The sequence below is a fragment of the Jatropha curcas genome, chromosome 7 (assembly GCF_041381405.1).
Source record: "Jatropha curcas cultivar XTBG-Jc1 chromosome 7, XTBG_Jcur_1.0, whole genome shotgun sequence".
Taxonomy (NCBI): Eukaryota; Viridiplantae; Streptophyta; class Magnoliopsida; order Malpighiales; family Euphorbiaceae; genus Jatropha; species Jatropha curcas.
The window spans coordinates 18,229,351-18,249,193 of record NC_143157.1 but is presented as its reverse complement, the minus strand read 5'-3'; the positions used below and the strand labels follow the sequence as shown (position 1 = coordinate 18,249,193).

Genomic DNA, 19,843 nt, shown 5'->3' with positions numbered 1-19,843 from the left:
CTACAAATAGTCTACTGATGCATATATGGATAGATTAGTCATTTCTCCTCTAGTGATATCTGTTGAAATTCTCTCTTTGTATTTCTGGCTTTGTTTCCTTTCTTTTTCTCCTTCTCTCTTTTCATATATGTTTTCTCTCTTCATCTCTCTCCTTTTCCCTTCTTTCTCTACTATTTCTCTACTTGTTTCTTAGTAAACAAACACAGATTAGGCGATGCATGGAGCAATTTTTTTTTATTTTAATTTTTTCCAATTGCGTAAATTGACTTATTCATTACAATTCCTACGATCGCTACCAATTCGACCGATTCATAATCGATTTAGGCTTCTTTCTAATTCTAGACTAAGATTCGTATCGTTTTGTATTAGATTTGATATGAATCATTCTAATCGTGAATCGTACGATTCTAACAAAACTGGTGAAACATCGAAGAAAACAACTCAAATTCAATTTGGGAATGATAAGGATTGTGTTCGCATGAGTTTGAAGCAAAATTCGTTGGATGTTCTTCATTTGTATTTGACTGTTCTTCATTTGTATTTGATTGTTCTTCATTTGTTACGCAACACTCTAGTGATTTGCTTTTAGTTTACTATATTTAGTTATAAGTTTAATTTTAATTATATATAATTTTGAAAAATAAAATACACATCATCGGAAAATTCTATTTTAATTGAGAAGCATTTCAGAGCCATTTCTAAAACCTAACATATATAAATACACATTCATTCATATCATCATCCACAACCTTTATATAATATGTCATATCAACCACAATTCATAACAACATTGGAGATGCTCTTATAACAAATATGTAATTCTCGTTCAGTAGATCTCTATATTTGCTTATTTAATTCTTATGAATTTTAGCATGCATCACATTCTTTACAATCACATCACATTAAAACAACATTCTTATTCTTAATTGAGAATGCCAAAAGAAAAAAAAAAAAAAAGCTACAGTGTTGCATGCATAGATTGCAATTGTTTTAATAAAGCTAGTCTTACTCAGCTATCTTGTGCGAACCTCCATAGGCCAAAAAAAAAAAAAAAAAAAAAAAATAGAAAGATGAAAAATCCACCATTCGTTTAATACTTCTTCTTTCATATTGAATACTTATATATATTTTTTAGTCGACTTAAGCACTTATTTTTCCTTTTGGATATTTTGCCTTTGTCTAATAATTTATACTCAAGCTAAATGGTTCTTTGAACTCCTATGATCTAAAGTTAAAAAATTAACCACCTTTATTTATCCATTATGGACACAAGGCATGATATATATTAAAAATAAAATTTTGACCTAATCCAATTGTTCAACTTTTATGGATTGAATGGATATTAGATATGATTTTCCTTAAGTAGCAATAATTGAAAAAGAGTTAAAGTGCACAAGCCAAAATGAAAAAAAAAAAAGAGCAAAGTAAACTAATAAAAATAATCTCAAAATTAGGATGGAGACTAAACACTTTCTCAACAATAAGAATTTTCAAGCTTACTATTATTTTTTAAAAAATTTAGAGATTTTAGCATTTTGTATACACTTATTTTTTGCCATAATCATCTCTTATGAAGTTCAACCCATTAATTAATATGTATTACATCTTGACAATTATATAAAATAAATAGAAAGAGGGAAAAGGGAGTGAGAGAGGGAAAGACATGTAAATAAAATGATATTATTTCTCACATCCCTTCTTTCTCCCTCAACTCTTCTTTCTATCAATCTCTTGCAAGTTTAGGGTCAATCAAATCGAGGTTTCAATATGCAATAATTTCATTTGACTTTTTAGCTGCTAAATTAAACTATGTTGTAATAAATAAAAATATCGCATTAAAATTAAAATGAAAAAAAGTGTTATAATTATTATCAAAGCCTTATTTGAATCACTATGAATAGGAAACTTATAATTCAAGTAAAAATTTATTGTATTGAATAAAATCTTCATTATATGTTTACTATTGTATTGAATAAAATCTTTATCATATGTTTACTTCTATTTGAAACTCATGAAGAATTGTACGATGAATGCTATCCATCAAACTCATGCGTAGATTAAAATCCTATATATTTAAACATATGAAGACTACTTGTCACAAAAATTATAACCAAACCTTAAAGGAAAACACAAACTAATCACTCAGAGGAGAGATCTATGATTCATATTATATACATTAAAGAGAATTGTTGAATAGAAACGAGCAAACTCGAAAAAAGATGAGAAAGATTAGAGATCATTGTGCTTGAAGGGAGAGGAGAGATTGACAAAAATAAGAGTCTTGAAAGAGGATGTGAGAGAGAGACACATAAATAAGAGGTTTTTGGCTAAGTTAAAACATTGCCATTTTGGGATCTAATTGATCTTGGGTTAACTTAACCCAAGCTCAGATATAAGGTCCATGAAATTTATCTATGTATGACATATATAAATGTATAAACGAAAGGGAATAATAAGATTTTCTAAAATGTTTTTATTGAAATTTTGTATATCATCATCATCATTTAATATATCTTTTTTATAGGCAAACAACCAAATGCATAAACTTACCCTTTTCTTTATGAAAGGACCCTTGATATTCCAAACTTTATAAAAAGCTTATTATGATCTTAAAACTATGAATTTTGGTAATGTTGTACTTCTTTTCATATTAGCAATAATAATTTTTTGGTGTTTTGAGTATTTATGTACAAAATATTTACTTGATCTGAGGCTAGCATTATTTTTTAAATAATAATTTTATATTTTTTTAACTACCTAATAAATATTTAACCGATTTAATTTTATAAATTTATTAAAATATTTAATAAATATAATTTTATAAATTGATGGAAAATTGACCTTGGACATTTTTCACTTCATAACTGATTAGCGTATCAGGAGTCGTTCATACGCGCCAATTATTCTCACGGGATAAAACTCTGGTCAAACGTGCCGCCGCTCCGTATTTATGTCCACGTCACTCAAATGCTGACACGTGTTTTAAACTTATTGGCCTTGAATTCGTGTCCACTACAAGTGCCCTAATCATAAAATGTCCCTCTTGCTTCAAATTATCATTACAGTTTCGTCTCTGCACGGATATTTTTTTCTCCTGGTATCTCTTCTTCGTCCTCGTTTCCTTAACGGTCAGTTCTTTGCTCCTAGCAAATTGTTCTTCTTCCATTTCTGGTTTTAACATGTGAATCGAATTTAATGATTACTCTGTGGTTGCTTCATTACTGGATTGATTTTCTTTTTTATGATTTAGTTTGATAAATATAGGATCATTTCCTGTTCTATGAGATCTGTATGTGAAATTTATTTTTCTTTTCAATTTCTTGGCATTCAAACAGATTTATTGAGTTATTTGATGGATTTATTGCCAGATCGACATGTTTGCGTAAATTAGTTTTAGCTGGAACAATCAAAATCATGTTCATCTTTGTTTGTTTGGCTGCAATCTACTATTCTAGGGTTTTAGTTACATTGGAAAATTGTCTCTCAGCCATATGAATTAGATCTTGCTAGTCTTACTTCTCAATTATCATGGATCTGGGTTTTTTTGGCATGTCAAAGATGGCTATATTCTACTTTATTAACGCTTAAACACGTAATTAAGCATGCATGTTTGTTTTATAGCTTGATCACAGTTTTATATGCTTTTATTTATTTTTTTAATGAACGGGTGTTGCAGGTGGAATTGGCTTAGTTAGGAGTAAATAAGATGGGAGGTGGATTTAGGGTTCTTCATCTTGTCAGGCCGTTTCTATCATTTCTTCCCGAAGTTCAGACAGCTGACCGAAAAGTTCCCTTCCGTGAGAAGGTCATATATACTGTGATCTCCCTTTTCATTTTCCTGGTATGCAGTCAACTCCCATTGTATGGGATTCATTCGACAACTGGTGCGGATCCTTTCTATTGGATGCGTGTTATTCTTGCTTCAAACCGTGGGACTGTTATGGAGCTTGGTATCACTCCAATTGTAACTTCTGGGCTAGTAATGCAACTGCTTGCTGGGTCAAAGATTATTGAGGTGGACAATAATGTGCGTGAAGACCGTGCCCTCTTGTAAGTATATTTTTGTTTTTAAATTTTAGTAGACTGCCAACCCAAATAGCATTAGCTCAAGTACTATTTTAACTGCAAATTAGTGTTATTATTATTATTATTTTTTTTTGTGTTTGCTTTTGTCTATTGTGCTATATATTTTCATCACTTTCATGGGACCCGGAGTGGGTGGTCTAAGGTATTAGTTGTCAGAGGGGCAAGGCACAACAAGGACGAGCCTGAGGTTGAAAAAAAAGGGAGCCTGTTAGAGGTTGTGCTCGTGAGAGAGGTCAAGTTGAAAAAAAATTGAAGAAAAATTAAATACTAGCATAATAGTATTCAACTCCATATAAAAAAATATTAGCATTCTCTATCTGAATTGACTAAAGTTATTGTTTTTTTTATGACAATCATATAAAGCATAGACGTGATAAAAGCTAAATGATGCTTAAACTTCACTTTCATATGACAGTTGATTTGATTATTGTATTTTCAGCGCTAAAATTATTGAGATTTACTGTTTGGCTTGATTATTACATTTCAGGAATGTTGCCCTTTCTGGATGGTTTTATCATATTTTATTATGGTGCTTCAAGCGCTAGCTCTCTGATCTTTAGTGATTTGTGCCTTAACTGATGCTTTTAATAATCGCCAGCTCTATCCTTTTTTTTTTTTTTTTTGGGATAAACTGCAAATTGCTTGTCTAGCTTGTGCTAGTTATATTCCCTTGATTGATTTTTCTCCCCCTCCCAGAAACGGTGCTCAGAAATTATTGGGCATCCTGATAGCTGTTGGTGAAGCAGTGGCATATGTTCTCTCAGGGATGTATGGTAGTGTCAGCCAACTTGGAGTAGGAAATGCCATTCTAATTATCATTCAGCTCTGTTTTGCTGGGATTATTGTGATCTGTTTGGACGAGCTTCTCCAGAAAGGTTACGGACTGGGCTCTGGAATCTCACTTTTCATAGCAACCAATATCTGGTAAGCTCCACTTCCTGATTTTAGATCTGCTGGTAAAACTTCGTTCTCTAGGTTGATTGCCTAAAAGCTAGTTTCTTTTTGTGGAGTTGATAAGTACTAATATTTTCTTCAAAATTGTATCTTAACAAGAGCTCTCCTCACATTTCAGTGAAAATATCATCTGGAAAGCATTTAGTCCAACCACCATTAACAGCGGAAGAGGTGCAGAATTTGAAGGTGCTGTTATTGCCTTGTTCCATCTTCTGATTACTCGTCCAGACAAAGTCCGTGCCCTTCGCGAAGCATTTTACCGGCAGAATCTTCCAAATGTTACAAATCTGCTTGCAACAGTATTGATCTTCCTAATTGTGATATATTTCCAAGGGTTCCGTGTGGTTTTACCTGTGAGATCAAAGAATGCTCGTGGACAGCAGGGTTCATATCCAATCAAGCTATTCTACACCTCCAACATGCCAATTATTTTACAGTCTGCTCTTGTTTCTAACCTCTACTTTATCTCCCAGGTAGATTAATATGATTTTATACACAAGTTGAAGTTTGTTTGCCATTTATATCTAATAATTTTGTATGTTACAGTTGTTATACCGGAGATACAGTGGGAATTTCCTTGTGAATCTTTTGGGTAAATGGAAGGAATCTGAATACTCAAACGGTCAGTCAGTCCCTGTCGGTGGCCTTGCATATTACATAACTGCACCATCAAGGTGATTATAGTTTTCAGAACCGTCCTCCTTTTCCTTCCCTGACTTGCTCCCCCCCCCCCCCCCCCCCCCCCCAAACAAAAGCAAAATTTGTCCCCTCATGTTAGCTTCTTTTCCATCTTTGCTAATGCTGGCAATGTTCGATGTTCTTCTGCAGCCTTGCTGATATGGCAGCAAATCCTTTCCATGCACTTTTCTATCTGGTGTTCATGTTGTCAGCATGTGCACTCTTCTCGAAAACTTGGATTGAAGTTTCTGGGTCATCTGCGAAAGATGTGGCCAAGCAGCTGAAGGTAGGTGACCTTGGAATTCTCATATTTTAGATATTATCTTGAACAAATTTCTTTTGTTTTAACTGAGAAATCTTCATTTATTTCATCTTTTTAAGATTACTAATGTGTTATATGAATTTTCCATAGTTTAGTTTGCACCTGCTTTCCTCTTTTATTTTGTACTTTTAAGGAGATTGGACATATTTTTCTTTTAGTTTGTGAGAAAAAAAAGTTATTTTCTGTATTATCTTTGGCAATCAGGGAAGACATACTCTGATGTTTTAATAATAGGTCTATGAGAATCTAGTTTCATGCCTCGCATTTCAGTATGCAGTGCAGAATGCCCTGTGAGATATGGCAGGCAATGAGGTAAAAGAAATTCAATAAGCCCAAGTCGTTGACCCTGTACTGGGTTCAATTGAGTTGTTCTGTACCCTATACGGATATCAGATATGTTGAAAACTCACATTTTTGCTGTTTAAAATCCATGTGTTCTCCCTAATTGCATGAGTTTTTTTCCTTTCCCTTCTAGGAATGGAGAACTACACTTTGACTTTTCCCTTTTTTTTTTCCTTTACTAAATTGAACTTCGAGCTTCCGTACCTTTGTATTTGGAAAAGTTAGGAGGTTGGCTACCTGCGCAGATATGATATAGATTGTGTATTATTATTGGCCAAAATAGGAAAGGGTGGCAGTATGTGTCTGCCAGTTGTGTTTGAGACACAAGTATAACACAGTTTAGGTCAACACAGTCATGGCAGATTAGTCAATCATGATACAAACCAAACATGAAAATGGATCAATTATTAAATGGGTAGGCCTGACATTACAGTTTAATATGTTTTAATTTTTGAGAATTCGATATGAATCAGAAAAAAAATTTAAAATATTACTTGGGAGTCTATTATCAAACAGGCGCCAAGATTATGGTTTGAAATTACCAAACAAGCCATGGGTTAAAGGAACATTTTGATCTTTCAGTGAGTTTTCATTTAATTTTGAAGAGAGTGATAACTTTCACTTTTTGTGGATGAGACAGCATCCCTTCTTTTCATTCTCAACCTATGTGTGATTTCACTTAGGTTTTTGTTAAGCTTGTCATTAGCAGATCAAGGAATCAACCTGGGACATGACACAATTATTTTTGTGTCAATATTAAGTTCACATAGTAAGAACACACATTAAGCTCAAACCTAAATCCACTGATTTTGTATTGGGTTTGTATTGTTTTGAATGTTGCCACCCCTTAGAATGGTTTGCCACTGCACTTTACCACTTGTTTGCTGAATGTATTGTTATTGATATTACATGCTTTAAAATATTTCCTTCATGTTTCCTGGCTATTGCTTCATAATAAGCTCACTGATGTTGTTTGCTGAACGTATTGTTATTGATATTACATGCTTTAAAATATTTCCTTCATGCTTCCTGGCTATTGCTTCATAATAAGCTCATTGATGTTGTGTTATTTTCACATGAATATGAAATTAGTTTAGTTTGATTTTTAAACTATAATGAATGCATACAGGATCACGAACCAAATTTTGCATCTGCACTGTCAATGGAAGGTGCCAATTTCATGATTTTATTTAACATGCCTCCTATTGCAGGAACAACAAATGGTTATGCCTGGTCACCGAGAGTCCAACTTACAGAAAGAGTTGAACCGATACATACCCACAGCTGCAGCTTTTGGAGGGATCTGCATTGGTGCTTTGACAGTGTTGGCAGATTTCATGGGGGCAATTGGTTCAGGGACAGGGATTCTCCTTGCGGTCACAATAATTTATCAGTACTTTGAAACCTTTGAGAAAGAGAGAGCCAGTGAACTTGGCTTCTTTGGCTTCTAAGCTTACATCTTGTTTAGAGAGATGATGGATGGTGGTGCCGGTGAGCTCCCCAGCAATTTTGGCGAGCTGAGGGATGTATGTAGGTCCATTTGACGCCAAAGGTATAAGTTAGATTTTAGCATAGTTCATTAGAAGCTGAAGTACAGATATGCATTGCCTCTCTTCCCCGCTTCCTTTATTTCTTGCAATACTGACTCTCTTGTATCAATGGATATGCGGTGACCTTGCGGTATTTGATTTTCTAATGTTTCCCAGTTGAGAACTTTGAAATCAGATGAAAATTTCTGGGTCCTATTGATCTGTAATTTTATTGGAATTTGTGCACTTCGCTCTACGGTTATGAAGGTTTCGTTTAGTACAATATGAAATATTGGAGGTCTGCCTTTTTCTCTTTTTTTTATTTTTTTATTTTTATTTTTATTTTTATGGTATTTGTTCCTTTGATGCGTATTTCAGCCCTCTATCTTTGCTGATGGGCTTATTAAACCACAAAGTACTCTGAATTATAAGAATCACTGCGAAAGCACTTGATGAACTTTATACAGGGGCTTCTCACTTGAAAATTTAGATATATTGACACTGGGGGTGACATTTAAAATTTTAAAAATATTTATAAAAATAGGATTAAATTGATAAAAAAATTAAAAAAAGTATTTATTAAGTGAAAAAATTTTAGATTTTTTAATTTAATTGATTCCATTAAAAATCAAATTAGCTCCGCCACTAATTGACAACCTGGTTATATAATCAAACCATGAAAAAGACCTAAATGATATTTAATATGGAAACTATAGCTTGATCTTGGGTTAGCTTAATTCAAAGAAGCCAAACCTCACAGTTTTGCTTTGCCTAGATTGTGAAATTGCTCTCGTTCTCTTTGTCGCTCTCGACCGGCAAGTCTTCCAGCAACACTACAAACTTTGTTGGATTGAGGGATTTCTTTTCTATTTGAAGACTTAGGAAGCTCAATTATAAACTCATCTGCCTCCTATGAAGTCTTAGTTATCATATAAAAAAAATTAAGAACAAACATATTAAAATCATTATGTGTTATTAGCGGGAAATTTACACCTCTTTTGCAATTTCAAGTCCAAAATCTAAAATAACTAAAGCAAATCAAAATTCAATTTGAATCAAATAAAAACAATATAAAATAAAAAATAGCAAACTCATTATAGTTAGAGGATGAAAGGACAAGCCTTTGCTGAGGGCAAGGCCAGTGCGAGACAATTTTAAGTCTACCTGGACTGAAACCCCCTCTCCACTATTAACAGTTCCAGCGAAGGGCATTTGGGGAAATTTTTTGTATAGACAACACTAGGGCTGAGCAAACGGTCGGTTCAGTTTAAAACGAACCGAATCGAAACCACAAAATATAAATCGAAATTTCTTTACAATAAACCGGACCGAAGTTTGCATATGAACTAAACCAACCGAACCGAATCAGTTGATTCGGTCTATTTTTGTCAGTTTATACCATTTTGGTTCGGTTCTAAATCCAACCGCTGAATTTTTGTGTAACCGAATTGAACCGAACGAACGAACTAACCGAACCTCTCTTGGGCATCTGACGAATCAAATCGAAATGAGCCGATTCAATTTTCGATTCGATTTGATCGGTAATTTTGCTCACCCCTAGACAACACTGCCCTTAACTATAGTTATGATTGTAGCTTGGAAAGAATTATAGGTGAAGTAAAACAATGAGTTTTGACTCTCGTGGTAAACTAACACAAAGTCAAACTGTTAGTACTATGTTAAATATCATTTTAGTCTTTTTCATGGTCTGATTTTAAAATTAGGGTATTGATATATCTAAGTTTTTAAACGAAAGTTTTATGAATATAAAGATCATTTTGGAATAATTTTACAACAAGTGATATAGTTCAGAGGCTTTTTTTTTTTTTTTTGCAACTTCTCTTTTTATAATTTGTTTTCTTACGTATTATTATTATTATTATTTTCTGAGTTGTATTAGGATTGAAAAGATAATTGGGTTTGATTTTATATATAAAATTGGATTGTTTTATCTTTAACATGCTTATTTTCACTAGTCGTTCCTCATGTTATCGTCCCAAAACTTCATTATAATAATGTTCAATCAATTTTAATTTTTTAACATAAAACTCGTCGGACCAATTTTTGGTGATGAACGATACAAGAAAGTTGATGTGCATACAATAGATTGACAATTCATAATCCATGTCAGCTCTGAAGCTCCTTTCTCCCTCTTATCTTCACCACCAATCGACCCTCTGCACTTTATCTCTATCTCTCTCTCTCTCTCTTGCACACATGCACACGCACACCAATCTACATCTCATCCTCTCCAAATTAAAATTCAAGAACAATAATTACCACCAACAATCTTTTTCTCCATCATCCTATGCTCTCAAGAAGCGGAGGAAATAGAGATTGAGCCCTATCATGTACCAGAACCAAGTAGAGAGATAAATTAAAAGTTATTACTTCCTTTCTGGTTTATTAATATCTCGACTTCTAAAGAGACTTGTTCGGTGCTAATCTTGTAGCGCTTCTTGCCTTGAAAATTTTATCAAGTGGAGGCCGGTTATTCTTAGGTGCCATGAAAGAAAATCCAAATCAAGAATGGAAAAGAAATTGAGATGGCAAATAATTTCTTAGTTTTTGGAATCTAATTTGGGGGGATTTTGACAAAAATAATGATCTTGAAAAACTATTTGCAAATCTAATGGCAAATAGAAACTATTTACCAATATAATGTTTCTCTTATCATGAAGGGAGAACGTTAGAACGTTACATTAAAATTATCAAATCAATTGACAGTTTCAATGCAATAGAAAGCAGTTAGTAAAAAGTAACTAAAGGAATAAACAATAATTTTTATTTTATATTGAAACCACCAATTCAATTATGGTTTAAATACAAAATAAAAAATTTAAATTGTCAATGGCCTTTTCTAGTCCACTACAACCATCTGTAAATATGGTTCAAGCTCTCGCATGAGTATATGGCTAATATATCATGTCTTGACAATTTCTTTGAATCAAGATACTACAAAGCGCTAGGCTGGTTATTAGTTGCATACTTACTTATATTTTTAGTTCATAGTACAGGTCAGTCCTTTTTTTTTAACCTTGACCCTAAAATAGAAACCCAGTCGACATAAATATTAAGCATGGAGTAGAATATCAAAGTATTAAAGAAGATGTAATATGTCAAAATCAACCTTATATTAGGAGGCCTCCAAGATGTGGTATAGGAGGATATGTGGATAGGCATTAATATGACTAATTTTTCATATATTAGTTATTAAGACATTTTAAACATAATATAAATTCAACTCGAAGCTTTTTATTACTTTTTGTGTAAGGAATCTTATGTTTTTATTAATTAACTTGAAATATTTATACACCAAAACTATCAGATGATATACGTATTTTAGTAAAAAATAATTTGAGAAAACAAATATTTTACTGAAACTATTAATTAATCTGGTGGACTCTTAACAAAACACTATTCTCTCGTATACTTTTTGTTGAACAGTGGTTACATCTCACATTTGTACTAAACAACCAAATGAACTGCGTGTCTTATTAAAAAGTTTATTTGACAATTTAAGATTTTTAGTTTGTATTGAAACCACAAATTAGAGGAGAACAATAATTTTTATATTGTATTGGTGGTTTCAATACAAAATAAAAATTATTGTTTATTCCTTTAATTACTTTTTACTGACTGATTATCATTACGAGTTACTTTTTCAATTGCACTGAAATCGCCAATTGAGTTGGTGATTTTAGTACAACATCCTCTCTTCATGGCAGAACAAATATTAGATTGATAAATAATTTTCACTTAACATTAGATTTGTAAATAGTTTTTTTAAAAACATTATTTTTGTCAAAATCCCAAAAGATAAGATTTTGTACCAAAAGACAAGATAGGATTTTGAACAAATAATTGTTCAAAAAAATTATTTCCAAATCTAATATCAAATCAAAACTATTTACTAATTTTATGTTTGTCCTACCGTGGAGAAAGTGTTGTACTAAAACCACCAACTCAATTAACACTTTCAGTGCAATAGAAAAAGTAACTCGTACTGACAAGTAGTCAACAAAAAGTAATTGTAGAAGTAATTTTTATTTTGTAACGAGACCGCCAATTCAACTGATGGTTCCGATACAAAGTAAGAATTTTAAATTGTCAATTGGTCTTTTTAGTAAGACACATAATTCATTTGGTGAAAATGCAAATATGAGATGTAACCACTAGTCAGCAAAAGTACACAAGAAAATAATATTTTATTAAGAGTCCACCAGGTTAACTAATAGTTTTAATAAAAAAAATATTTATTTACTCAAAATATTTTTTCACTAAAATATATATATCATCTAGTAGTTTTGGTGCAATCCATTTACATTAACACTGGTAGTTAATATATTGGTGTTAGATATATAAGCTTTACTTGGACAAGCCATGACAAAATACGAGATTTGTGCATGATTGATTGAAATGTAGTGCAGAAAATTGATTTCTTTAGTTACCTAGCCTACTGTGCTACGTCAACACTTCATTCATCACTCACTCTACTCACCTTCTTTTATTAAAGAGGAAAATACTTCACACTACCAAAACACTCACTTGCACTTATGTTATCAATTACCCAGGCGCTCATTCAAACACAAAATACTTGAAACACATTTCACAGAAAGAGGGAAGGAACATCATAAAATAGAAGGTGTTAGTAAAGGTAAATATTTTTTTTTAAGTTTAAGTAAATTTTTTAATTTGATTTATAGACATAAATATTTATTATAATTTGAAGTAAATAATGCCTTGTTATTTATTTATTTTTTTTTGTAGATTAGTTTTTTTTTTTTTTTTTTTTTTTTTTTTTTTTTTTTTTTTTTTTTGCATGGAGAGCTAATATTTGCATCTTAGTCAAAATATATTATTCTTCGACACTGCATCAAAAAATGAGTTTAAAAATATACTAAGTTATTTTGTCAAATGAATTTTGTTAGATGAAAAACATCATTAAATGCATCTACTACAATGATGCAAAGTGGCTGCGATTCTAATTAGATAAACAACGACCTAAAGAGGTACTATAATTTGTCTATTACATGCTATTTAATTAGAGGGTGAATAGTCAAATTTATATTAACTAATTTACTGTTAAATTATTGCTTGTTTATAGATGTCTTGGCAGCCATATAGAGGTTGAAGGATTACTTCCTCAATTTTGTTTATCTGGAAGACGTACTTGAAACTCATTAATATTATTGATTTGCTTCCGCATTATAGAATGACATCAACCTGATCCTTGCCTCCAATAATTTGGGATGGACCAACATATACCTCTGGCAACATACCAGGATGAACGCTACATTCAATTGACTTACGGGATTACACTGATATTGATTGGTAGTACAAATTTCAATCATTCATTCAAGTGTAGAACAACCGTCTCTCTTATACGGTTTTATCTTGTCTATTCCAAGCACCTTTAGGCGCTCACTCAAACGTTGGATTTCATTTCGAGGTGCTAAAGTTGGAGCTGTGGTAATTAGCCTATATATTTTTATCTTATCTTATAATTTCTTAATCTAATTAAATAATAAATTTGGCTCTTATTTCCATAATATTTTTCTTTAATATAGGCAGATGGACTCCAACATATATATTCCAGTTCAAGATCACGAACACGTAGAACTTCATCATTCCATTGAAAATTATTTAGTTTATTCGGTGCAATGAACGACAAAATTCGTACCAAAACTCATTCTATGCTTCAATTTGCCCCTCCATCTATAGAGTTTAAACGTGTTCAAATACCAAAAGAACTACAAAGACGAAGAAGATGTAAAATGACATATGGACATATTTCAATTGAAGCTCTGCCAACAGACAATATACCTCAAGTTCCTTCCCCGACACATCATCTTCTGTATCCAACTTGAGTGTACCATCTGCAACATTAGAAATCCCATCGAACACTCATTATACTTAGATGATGGCAACGTCATTTCAATATACAGTACTTACTTCAATACTTCTGCAGTGTCTTTCGGCACACATGATGAATCTATATCTCTTGCTAGACACTCATTTAATGATTTCTTTGAGATAATAATGGAACTCGATCAACAAATTCATCTAACATTTTTTCAGTCTACAACCACCATTTGTAAATATGGTTCAAGCTGCTCGCATGAGTGTTGATACAAACATTGAACATAGAGAAGAATATTAAGGCATTAGAGAAGATGCAGTAAGCGGACACCCCCATTGTAATAAGATGTCTCCAAGATGTGGTACAAGAGGATAGGAGGTCTCCAAGACGTGGTACAGGAGGATAGTGAGTAGACATTAATATGCTTAATTTTTCATGGATTAGTTATTAAGGCATTTAACATAAAAAAAATTACTAGTTCAACTTGAAGCACTTTATTACTTTTGAAAATTTGCAACTGTGTAAGGAAATTTATGTTTTTATTATTTAACTTAAAATATTTATAAACCAAAATCACCAGATAATATATGCGTTGTGTTTTGATAAAAAAATACTGAGTAAATAAATATTTCTTTTATTGAAATCATTAATTAACATATAAATTTTTAACGTAACACTATTCTCTCGTATAACTTTTGCCCACTAATAGTCACATTCCAAATTTGCACTTCCACCAAATGATTTGTCATAGATTTGAAAATAGTATTTTTGAAGAATGTTATTTTTATCAAAATCCCTAATTTTTTGTGGTGATTATATATCTGTTTCCTGTTTTCAATAAGTATTCGTATAAAAAAAAAGGGTACATCTAGGATACCATAATTTAATATGATAGGAACAGAAAGCTCGTAATTTCAAATCAACCCATTTTCAAAGTAGAAATGACGTGTTGAGTTGTGCTTCAAAGCTGGCCACATAATATGACCCTGAAAAGAAGGACGCATGGCCATGGGGGATGGGCATACAAACTTTAATCCTTGTGGCTCTCAATTTGCTTTCTGAAATTATGACCAGCAGAGGCTACAAATGAGCAAAAGTTGATTCAAAATTCTGTAACTTTTTGCTACCTTTTGAGCATACTGTTTGGTTAATTGGCTGCTTTTATCAATTATAATTTACATATTAAAGATCAGTAACTAAATTTGCATTTAGAATGTTACGGTCAGCGGTTGAATAATTTGTGCTATAAAAGTGATCGGTAAAAGATAAGTTCTTAGAATGTTTAAAAATTTTTCATTTTTCTCGTTAATATAAAACCGAGATTAAAATTTAAGAAAAACTAAATTAAAATCTTGTTTTGTTGATTCAAATTAAAGTATACCAATTCAAACTATTCAACAACTAATATAAAGTATCTTTTTAATAAACAATTAACACAGAAAATATATTATGTGAATTTTTTTCCTCTAAAATAAAATATAGAACATATATTTTCCTGAAAAAGATTAATCATATAAATACTGTTTTAAAATTTTTGTGATGCTCGAAATAATTTTTGTACATATTATAATAATTAATTAAAATATGACTCGTAGCATGATTATTATACTAAAATTACTTTATAATACATATAATTCTAGTCATTTAAGTTGAATTTTATATGTGGTATTTAAAAAAGAATCCAAAAATTATTTAAAAACCATATTTATAATCTCAAAAATGTATTTAGTTAATACAGACTTAGTATTAACTAAAAATTAATGGAAATTTTTAATTATATCATTACCAATTTTATAAATCGCATAACATGTGAAACACCAATAATAATCTTAATTAAAATCAATGCATATTTCAATTTGTATAGCTCAAATCTATAAATATTTTAATATATGATTTTAATTAAGATCATTTATAAACTTTTATTAAAAAAAATTATTTATCATGGTTAAATATTTTCAAGAATTTTAATATTCATATTATTTTTTATGTGAAATCATGTCATTATTTCATATAAATCATGTGATATGTAAACTTTTCTTAAATACATAATCACAAAAATTTTCCTAAAAGAAATTTGAAAAAAAAGTACATACATAATCAGTTAGGTTTACCTGCTCCAATAAGTTAGCATGACAAATGGCAAAAAAGCCTTGAAGTAAATTCTAGTTGGTATAAATAAAACTTTAAAATTTACGAGTTGTGGTTGAGTTGACAACCCAGGCTGGACATGTGAAAAGAGCTTTCAGATTCAATCCCCACTAAATACATCAGTAGAAAAGAGCGAAGAGTATTAACTGTGAGTAAACATCAAGCCGGATTAAGCAGCTCTTAGTAATAAGGCCCATATACTGATAGTTTAAAAAAAAAAAAAAGAAATTCGTAGGCACTGAATAATGTCAAAGCAACAAATAATTCAATAATAATCAGAAATACTGAAATAATTAATAAACCAATGGAATTTAATCAGAAATTCCGGTTTTAGGTACCCAGCTTGGAGTCAATTCACTTTTTGAAATGATAACAACCCAACAGCTTTTGATTATCTTTTGAGGATAGTCTTTTTAGCTAGCAATAATGCCAACATCCTAATTCTAGCTACCTATTATCCAGCAAAGCAACTCAGCAACAACTGTGTCTAATGATGTTTACTTTGAAAGGAAAGAAAAGGGAGTAGGTCCACTACTATATGTCTATATCTCCATTTCTTGGGAGAAAAAAAAAAAAAAAAAGTTAAACATTCTCTTGTATATTTTGGTGGGTGTATGATCAAAATAATGTGTTTTGTAAAATTATTTACCAAAATAATTTTGAAATTATTTACTAAAATAGTACAATTTTTGTTGAAGAATTCCAAGAAAACTCAAGAAACATGAAAATGCATATAGCACAAAGGGATTCAATATAACCAAAAATCAATTTATATAAAAAAAGAGATTAAAATAACATAACTCAATTCTCTTGTAGCTTATGCATATGTAATTATGTATTAAATGAAGTTATATGGCATGCTTATGAGAAATTTAGATTCATATGTTGCTTATAAGTAGTATAAATGCCTATGTGATGTTTATACGATATGATATGATTTAATAAAAAGTAATATTGGTTTACATGCTCGAAATGATTACAATTGATAGAAACTCTTATACCACTTATTAGAAAAATAGAAAGAAATACAATTGATAGAAAACCCAAGAGTAGAATGGAATTTCTTTATTAGAATTCTTTGTTGCTTGTTTACAACTAGCATAAGGTAGGCTGATTATAGGTAAACTAGCACTTGTAACAATTAAGACATTAAGCTCTAGTTTTGAAACCTAAGCTTTAAATTTACCTAAAAAATTCTTCATTTATCTTTTGAAACTACTAAAAACATAAATTTAAGTGAAGTAAATTCTTAATACTTTGGTAGCCTTGATTAGCAAAGGACTAACCCTCCCATGCTTCTTTTACAGTATCAGCACAAGACGGCTCCTATAGCCACGTGTTCAAAACAAAATGATTACCTGATTCTAGATGACCACATTAGGGCACTATAGCATAATCAGCAAATCAACACTTTCCACTGAGTTTTTGCATTTTAGACATATCCGGCTTTGTTTCCATGAGGAACACCAACTCAGGAACTTTTTTAGTTATTGATACTTTGCATTTTTAAATATATTAGAAAACTTGAAAAAAAAACCATAAAAAGATGGTTATTAAAGCTAATTTATGTTATTATTAAATATTGCATGTTTAAATATATCAGGAAAAATTAAAAAAAAAAAAAAAGAGAGACATAATATTCAATAGAGAGGGCTCCACATAGAGATGAAAAACTTTTCCTTGACATAACTTTACATAGATGTCTAGATTTGTTAAGTGTTTAGCTAATTTAAAATAATTCGCTTAAGTTCAATTCCATAAAAACTTGTTTCTTAATGAAAACAAGTCAAACTTGAACATAAAAATTGAACTTCAATTATTTTTTTATAAACAAAATTTATCTCTATAAGCTTCGTTTGAGAGCTTGTAATTTGTAAACAACTGAACATAACCATAGCAGCATTATAAAACAACTATTATGTTTTCTAAAATAATGAAATAAAAAGTTAATTGAATATAAATAAAATTTTAGTATGTAAAGTAGATAGTAATGTGTAACAGGGAGATAAAATATTATTATTATTATTATTATTAAACAGAAAAATATGTCAAAATTTTATAATTTTAATTAGTTTAATATGTCAAAAATGGTTGAATTGATTCCTTATTTTCTATACTACATCCGAAATAAACCTACGTCACAAATAGACTGCGAACCCACCTTTTTGCTATTGAGAGGTTGAAGACAAAAGAAAGTGTGGATAATGCCGCGATCAATGCAGTGATTACTGCCCTAATTTAAGGTTAAGCAATCATATTTCACCTCATATTCAATAATTGCCTCATCTCTTCTCCACTTAGTCTTCTATGTACAATATCATTCCTCCATATAGAAACTCTCACCAAGCATTAGAACATTTCCACTTCGTAAAATGATAAACATAATACTACCAATAAAAAGCTTGTTCAACCCATTATAAGTAAATAAATGTCTAAAACAAAGAAAAAAATTTTAATATAACAAATTTAAACAATATAATACTAATAAAATACGTTGGTTTGAGTGGTAAACAACCTCAATTCCTGTAAAGGTGATAACACAAATTAAATTCTTAAAAAGCATACTTTACTTGAAGGACAAAAAATATTTACCCTTCGTGGCTCGAGAGAGTTCAACCTTCTTCTAATTATATACTAAAAAAAATTTAATACAATACAAAGTTATCATCTCATTCAATGTGATGCTATTTTACTCATAAAATATAGAATCTATTACTATGTAGTTCTCTAGTTATTCTTAAATACATTAATTGGAATCTTTTTTTTTATTAGAATTTACTAGTAATTATATAGTTTTTCTCTTCCAAATATTATATATATATATATATATATATAGTTTTTCAGTTTGATGTTCCTTATACCATTTAATACTTTTGTAAGATTCCTTATTTGTCAGAACTCAGAATTATTAAATAGTATAACAAAAATAAAATTAATTGAGTATATAATTAAATTTTAAAAATAAGAAATACTGACTAGTATATTTGAAAACAATTGAGAAAATAAATAGTAATATACTGTTTTAGACACTTTTGTAATGTAATTAGTACTTAGATTCATTAGGAATAATATCAATATTTCACTAGCAATTAACAAAAAAATAAATAGAAGAATGAAATAATGTGATAGGGATAAAACCGAAAAAGTATGGAATTAAAATTTTCAAATATTATTATATATGTTATTATTATTATCTAAGGGGGGAAAAATCATTGTTCCCACTTTACCCTTTTATTTTTCATTAATTATATTTTTATCCTATAATATTTTTTTAATCCTTTTTATTATTCTCTAATTACATTCTTGCCATAATAGCATTTTACCCACTTCATCCTTTTATAATTATTTAATTAGATTTCTGCCCAATATTATTTTTTCACTTAACTCTTTTATTATTCATTAATTGCATTCTTGCCGTAACTTAAATAATTATTCATTTAAAATTTTATAAATTATTTTTTAAAATTTATATAAGCAAAACTTAATATCAGTTTTTCATTGTATTTTTTAAAAAACATAATTATAAATAATTTGAATAGTTAATTTTATAATATATAAAATTGATGTACCATTGAGTTATATACAAAAAATTATTAATGACTAACTTTTTCTATTAATTTGATTTGTTTTTCATACTTTTTCATTTTTTTAATCCAATTAATCAATAAATGCTATATATTTTCTCCCATCAGCGTAGAAATCATTAGAATATGAAAATTTTGGTAATTTACATATATACATATTACTGTTAATATTAAATATTGCATTTATAATAAACAATTATCTATCAAATATTAATTATTAAATATCGATAATAATTTTTTCAAACAAATTAAAGATTAATATTATAAATTTATATAAAACTCTACTAATAATAGATTTAAAATAATGTTTATTTATTATTTTATTAGTCTAATCAAT

General features: G+C 30.1%; 1 protein-coding gene and 1 long non-coding RNA gene across 4 annotated transcripts; both read left to right on the top strand.

Annotated features, from left to right (window-relative positions):
* Positions 1-2,991: 2,991 nt before the first annotated feature.
* Positions 2,992-8,201, top strand: LOC105635933 (uncharacterized). Its single transcript, XM_089724048.1, has 7 exons — positions 2,992-3,128; positions 3,677-4,050; positions 4,783-5,010; positions 5,159-5,513; positions 5,587-5,714; positions 5,869-6,004; positions 7,594-8,201. Exons 2-7 carry the CDS (start codon positions 3,707-3,709, stop codon positions 7,831-7,833), a joined length of 1,431 nt encoding a protein of 476 aa, XP_089580174.1. The 5' UTR covers positions 2,992-3,128; positions 3,677-3,706; the 3' UTR covers positions 7,834-8,201.
* A 4,206-nt stretch (positions 8,202-12,407) lies between these two features.
* On the top strand, positions 12,408-14,222 carry LOC119370505 (uncharacterized). Of its 3 annotated transcripts, XR_005178012.2 has the most exons (4): positions 12,422-12,568; positions 12,843-12,923; positions 13,019-13,383; positions 13,482-14,222. It is a non-coding gene; the product is annotated as an uncharacterized LOC119370505 (long non-coding RNA). The 3 variants fall into 3 exon arrangements; XR_016321835.1 differs by lacking the exon at positions 13,482-14,222 and having other exon boundaries at positions 12,408-12,568; positions 13,019-13,463; XR_005178011.2 differs by lacking the exon at positions 12,843-12,923 and having other exon boundaries at positions 12,410-12,568.
* Positions 14,223-19,843: the final 5,621 nt, after the last annotated feature.

What these genes read in the sequence shown, in the direction of transcription:
- LOC105635933 (XM_089724048.1), top strand. Translation starts at nt 3,707, where the DNA reads ATGGGAGGTGGATTTAGGGTTCTTCATCTTGTCAGGCCGTTTCTATCA. An exon ending in CGTGAAGACCGTGCCCTCTT is followed by an intron (nt 4,051 to 4,782) that starts GTAAGTATATTT and finishes TCCCCCTCCCAG; the next exon opens with AAACGGTGCTCAGAAATTAT. An exon ending in TACATAACTGCACCATCAAG is followed by an intron (nt 5,715 to 5,868) that starts GTGATTATAGTT and finishes GTTCTTCTGCAG; the next exon opens with CCTTGCTGATATGGCAGCAA.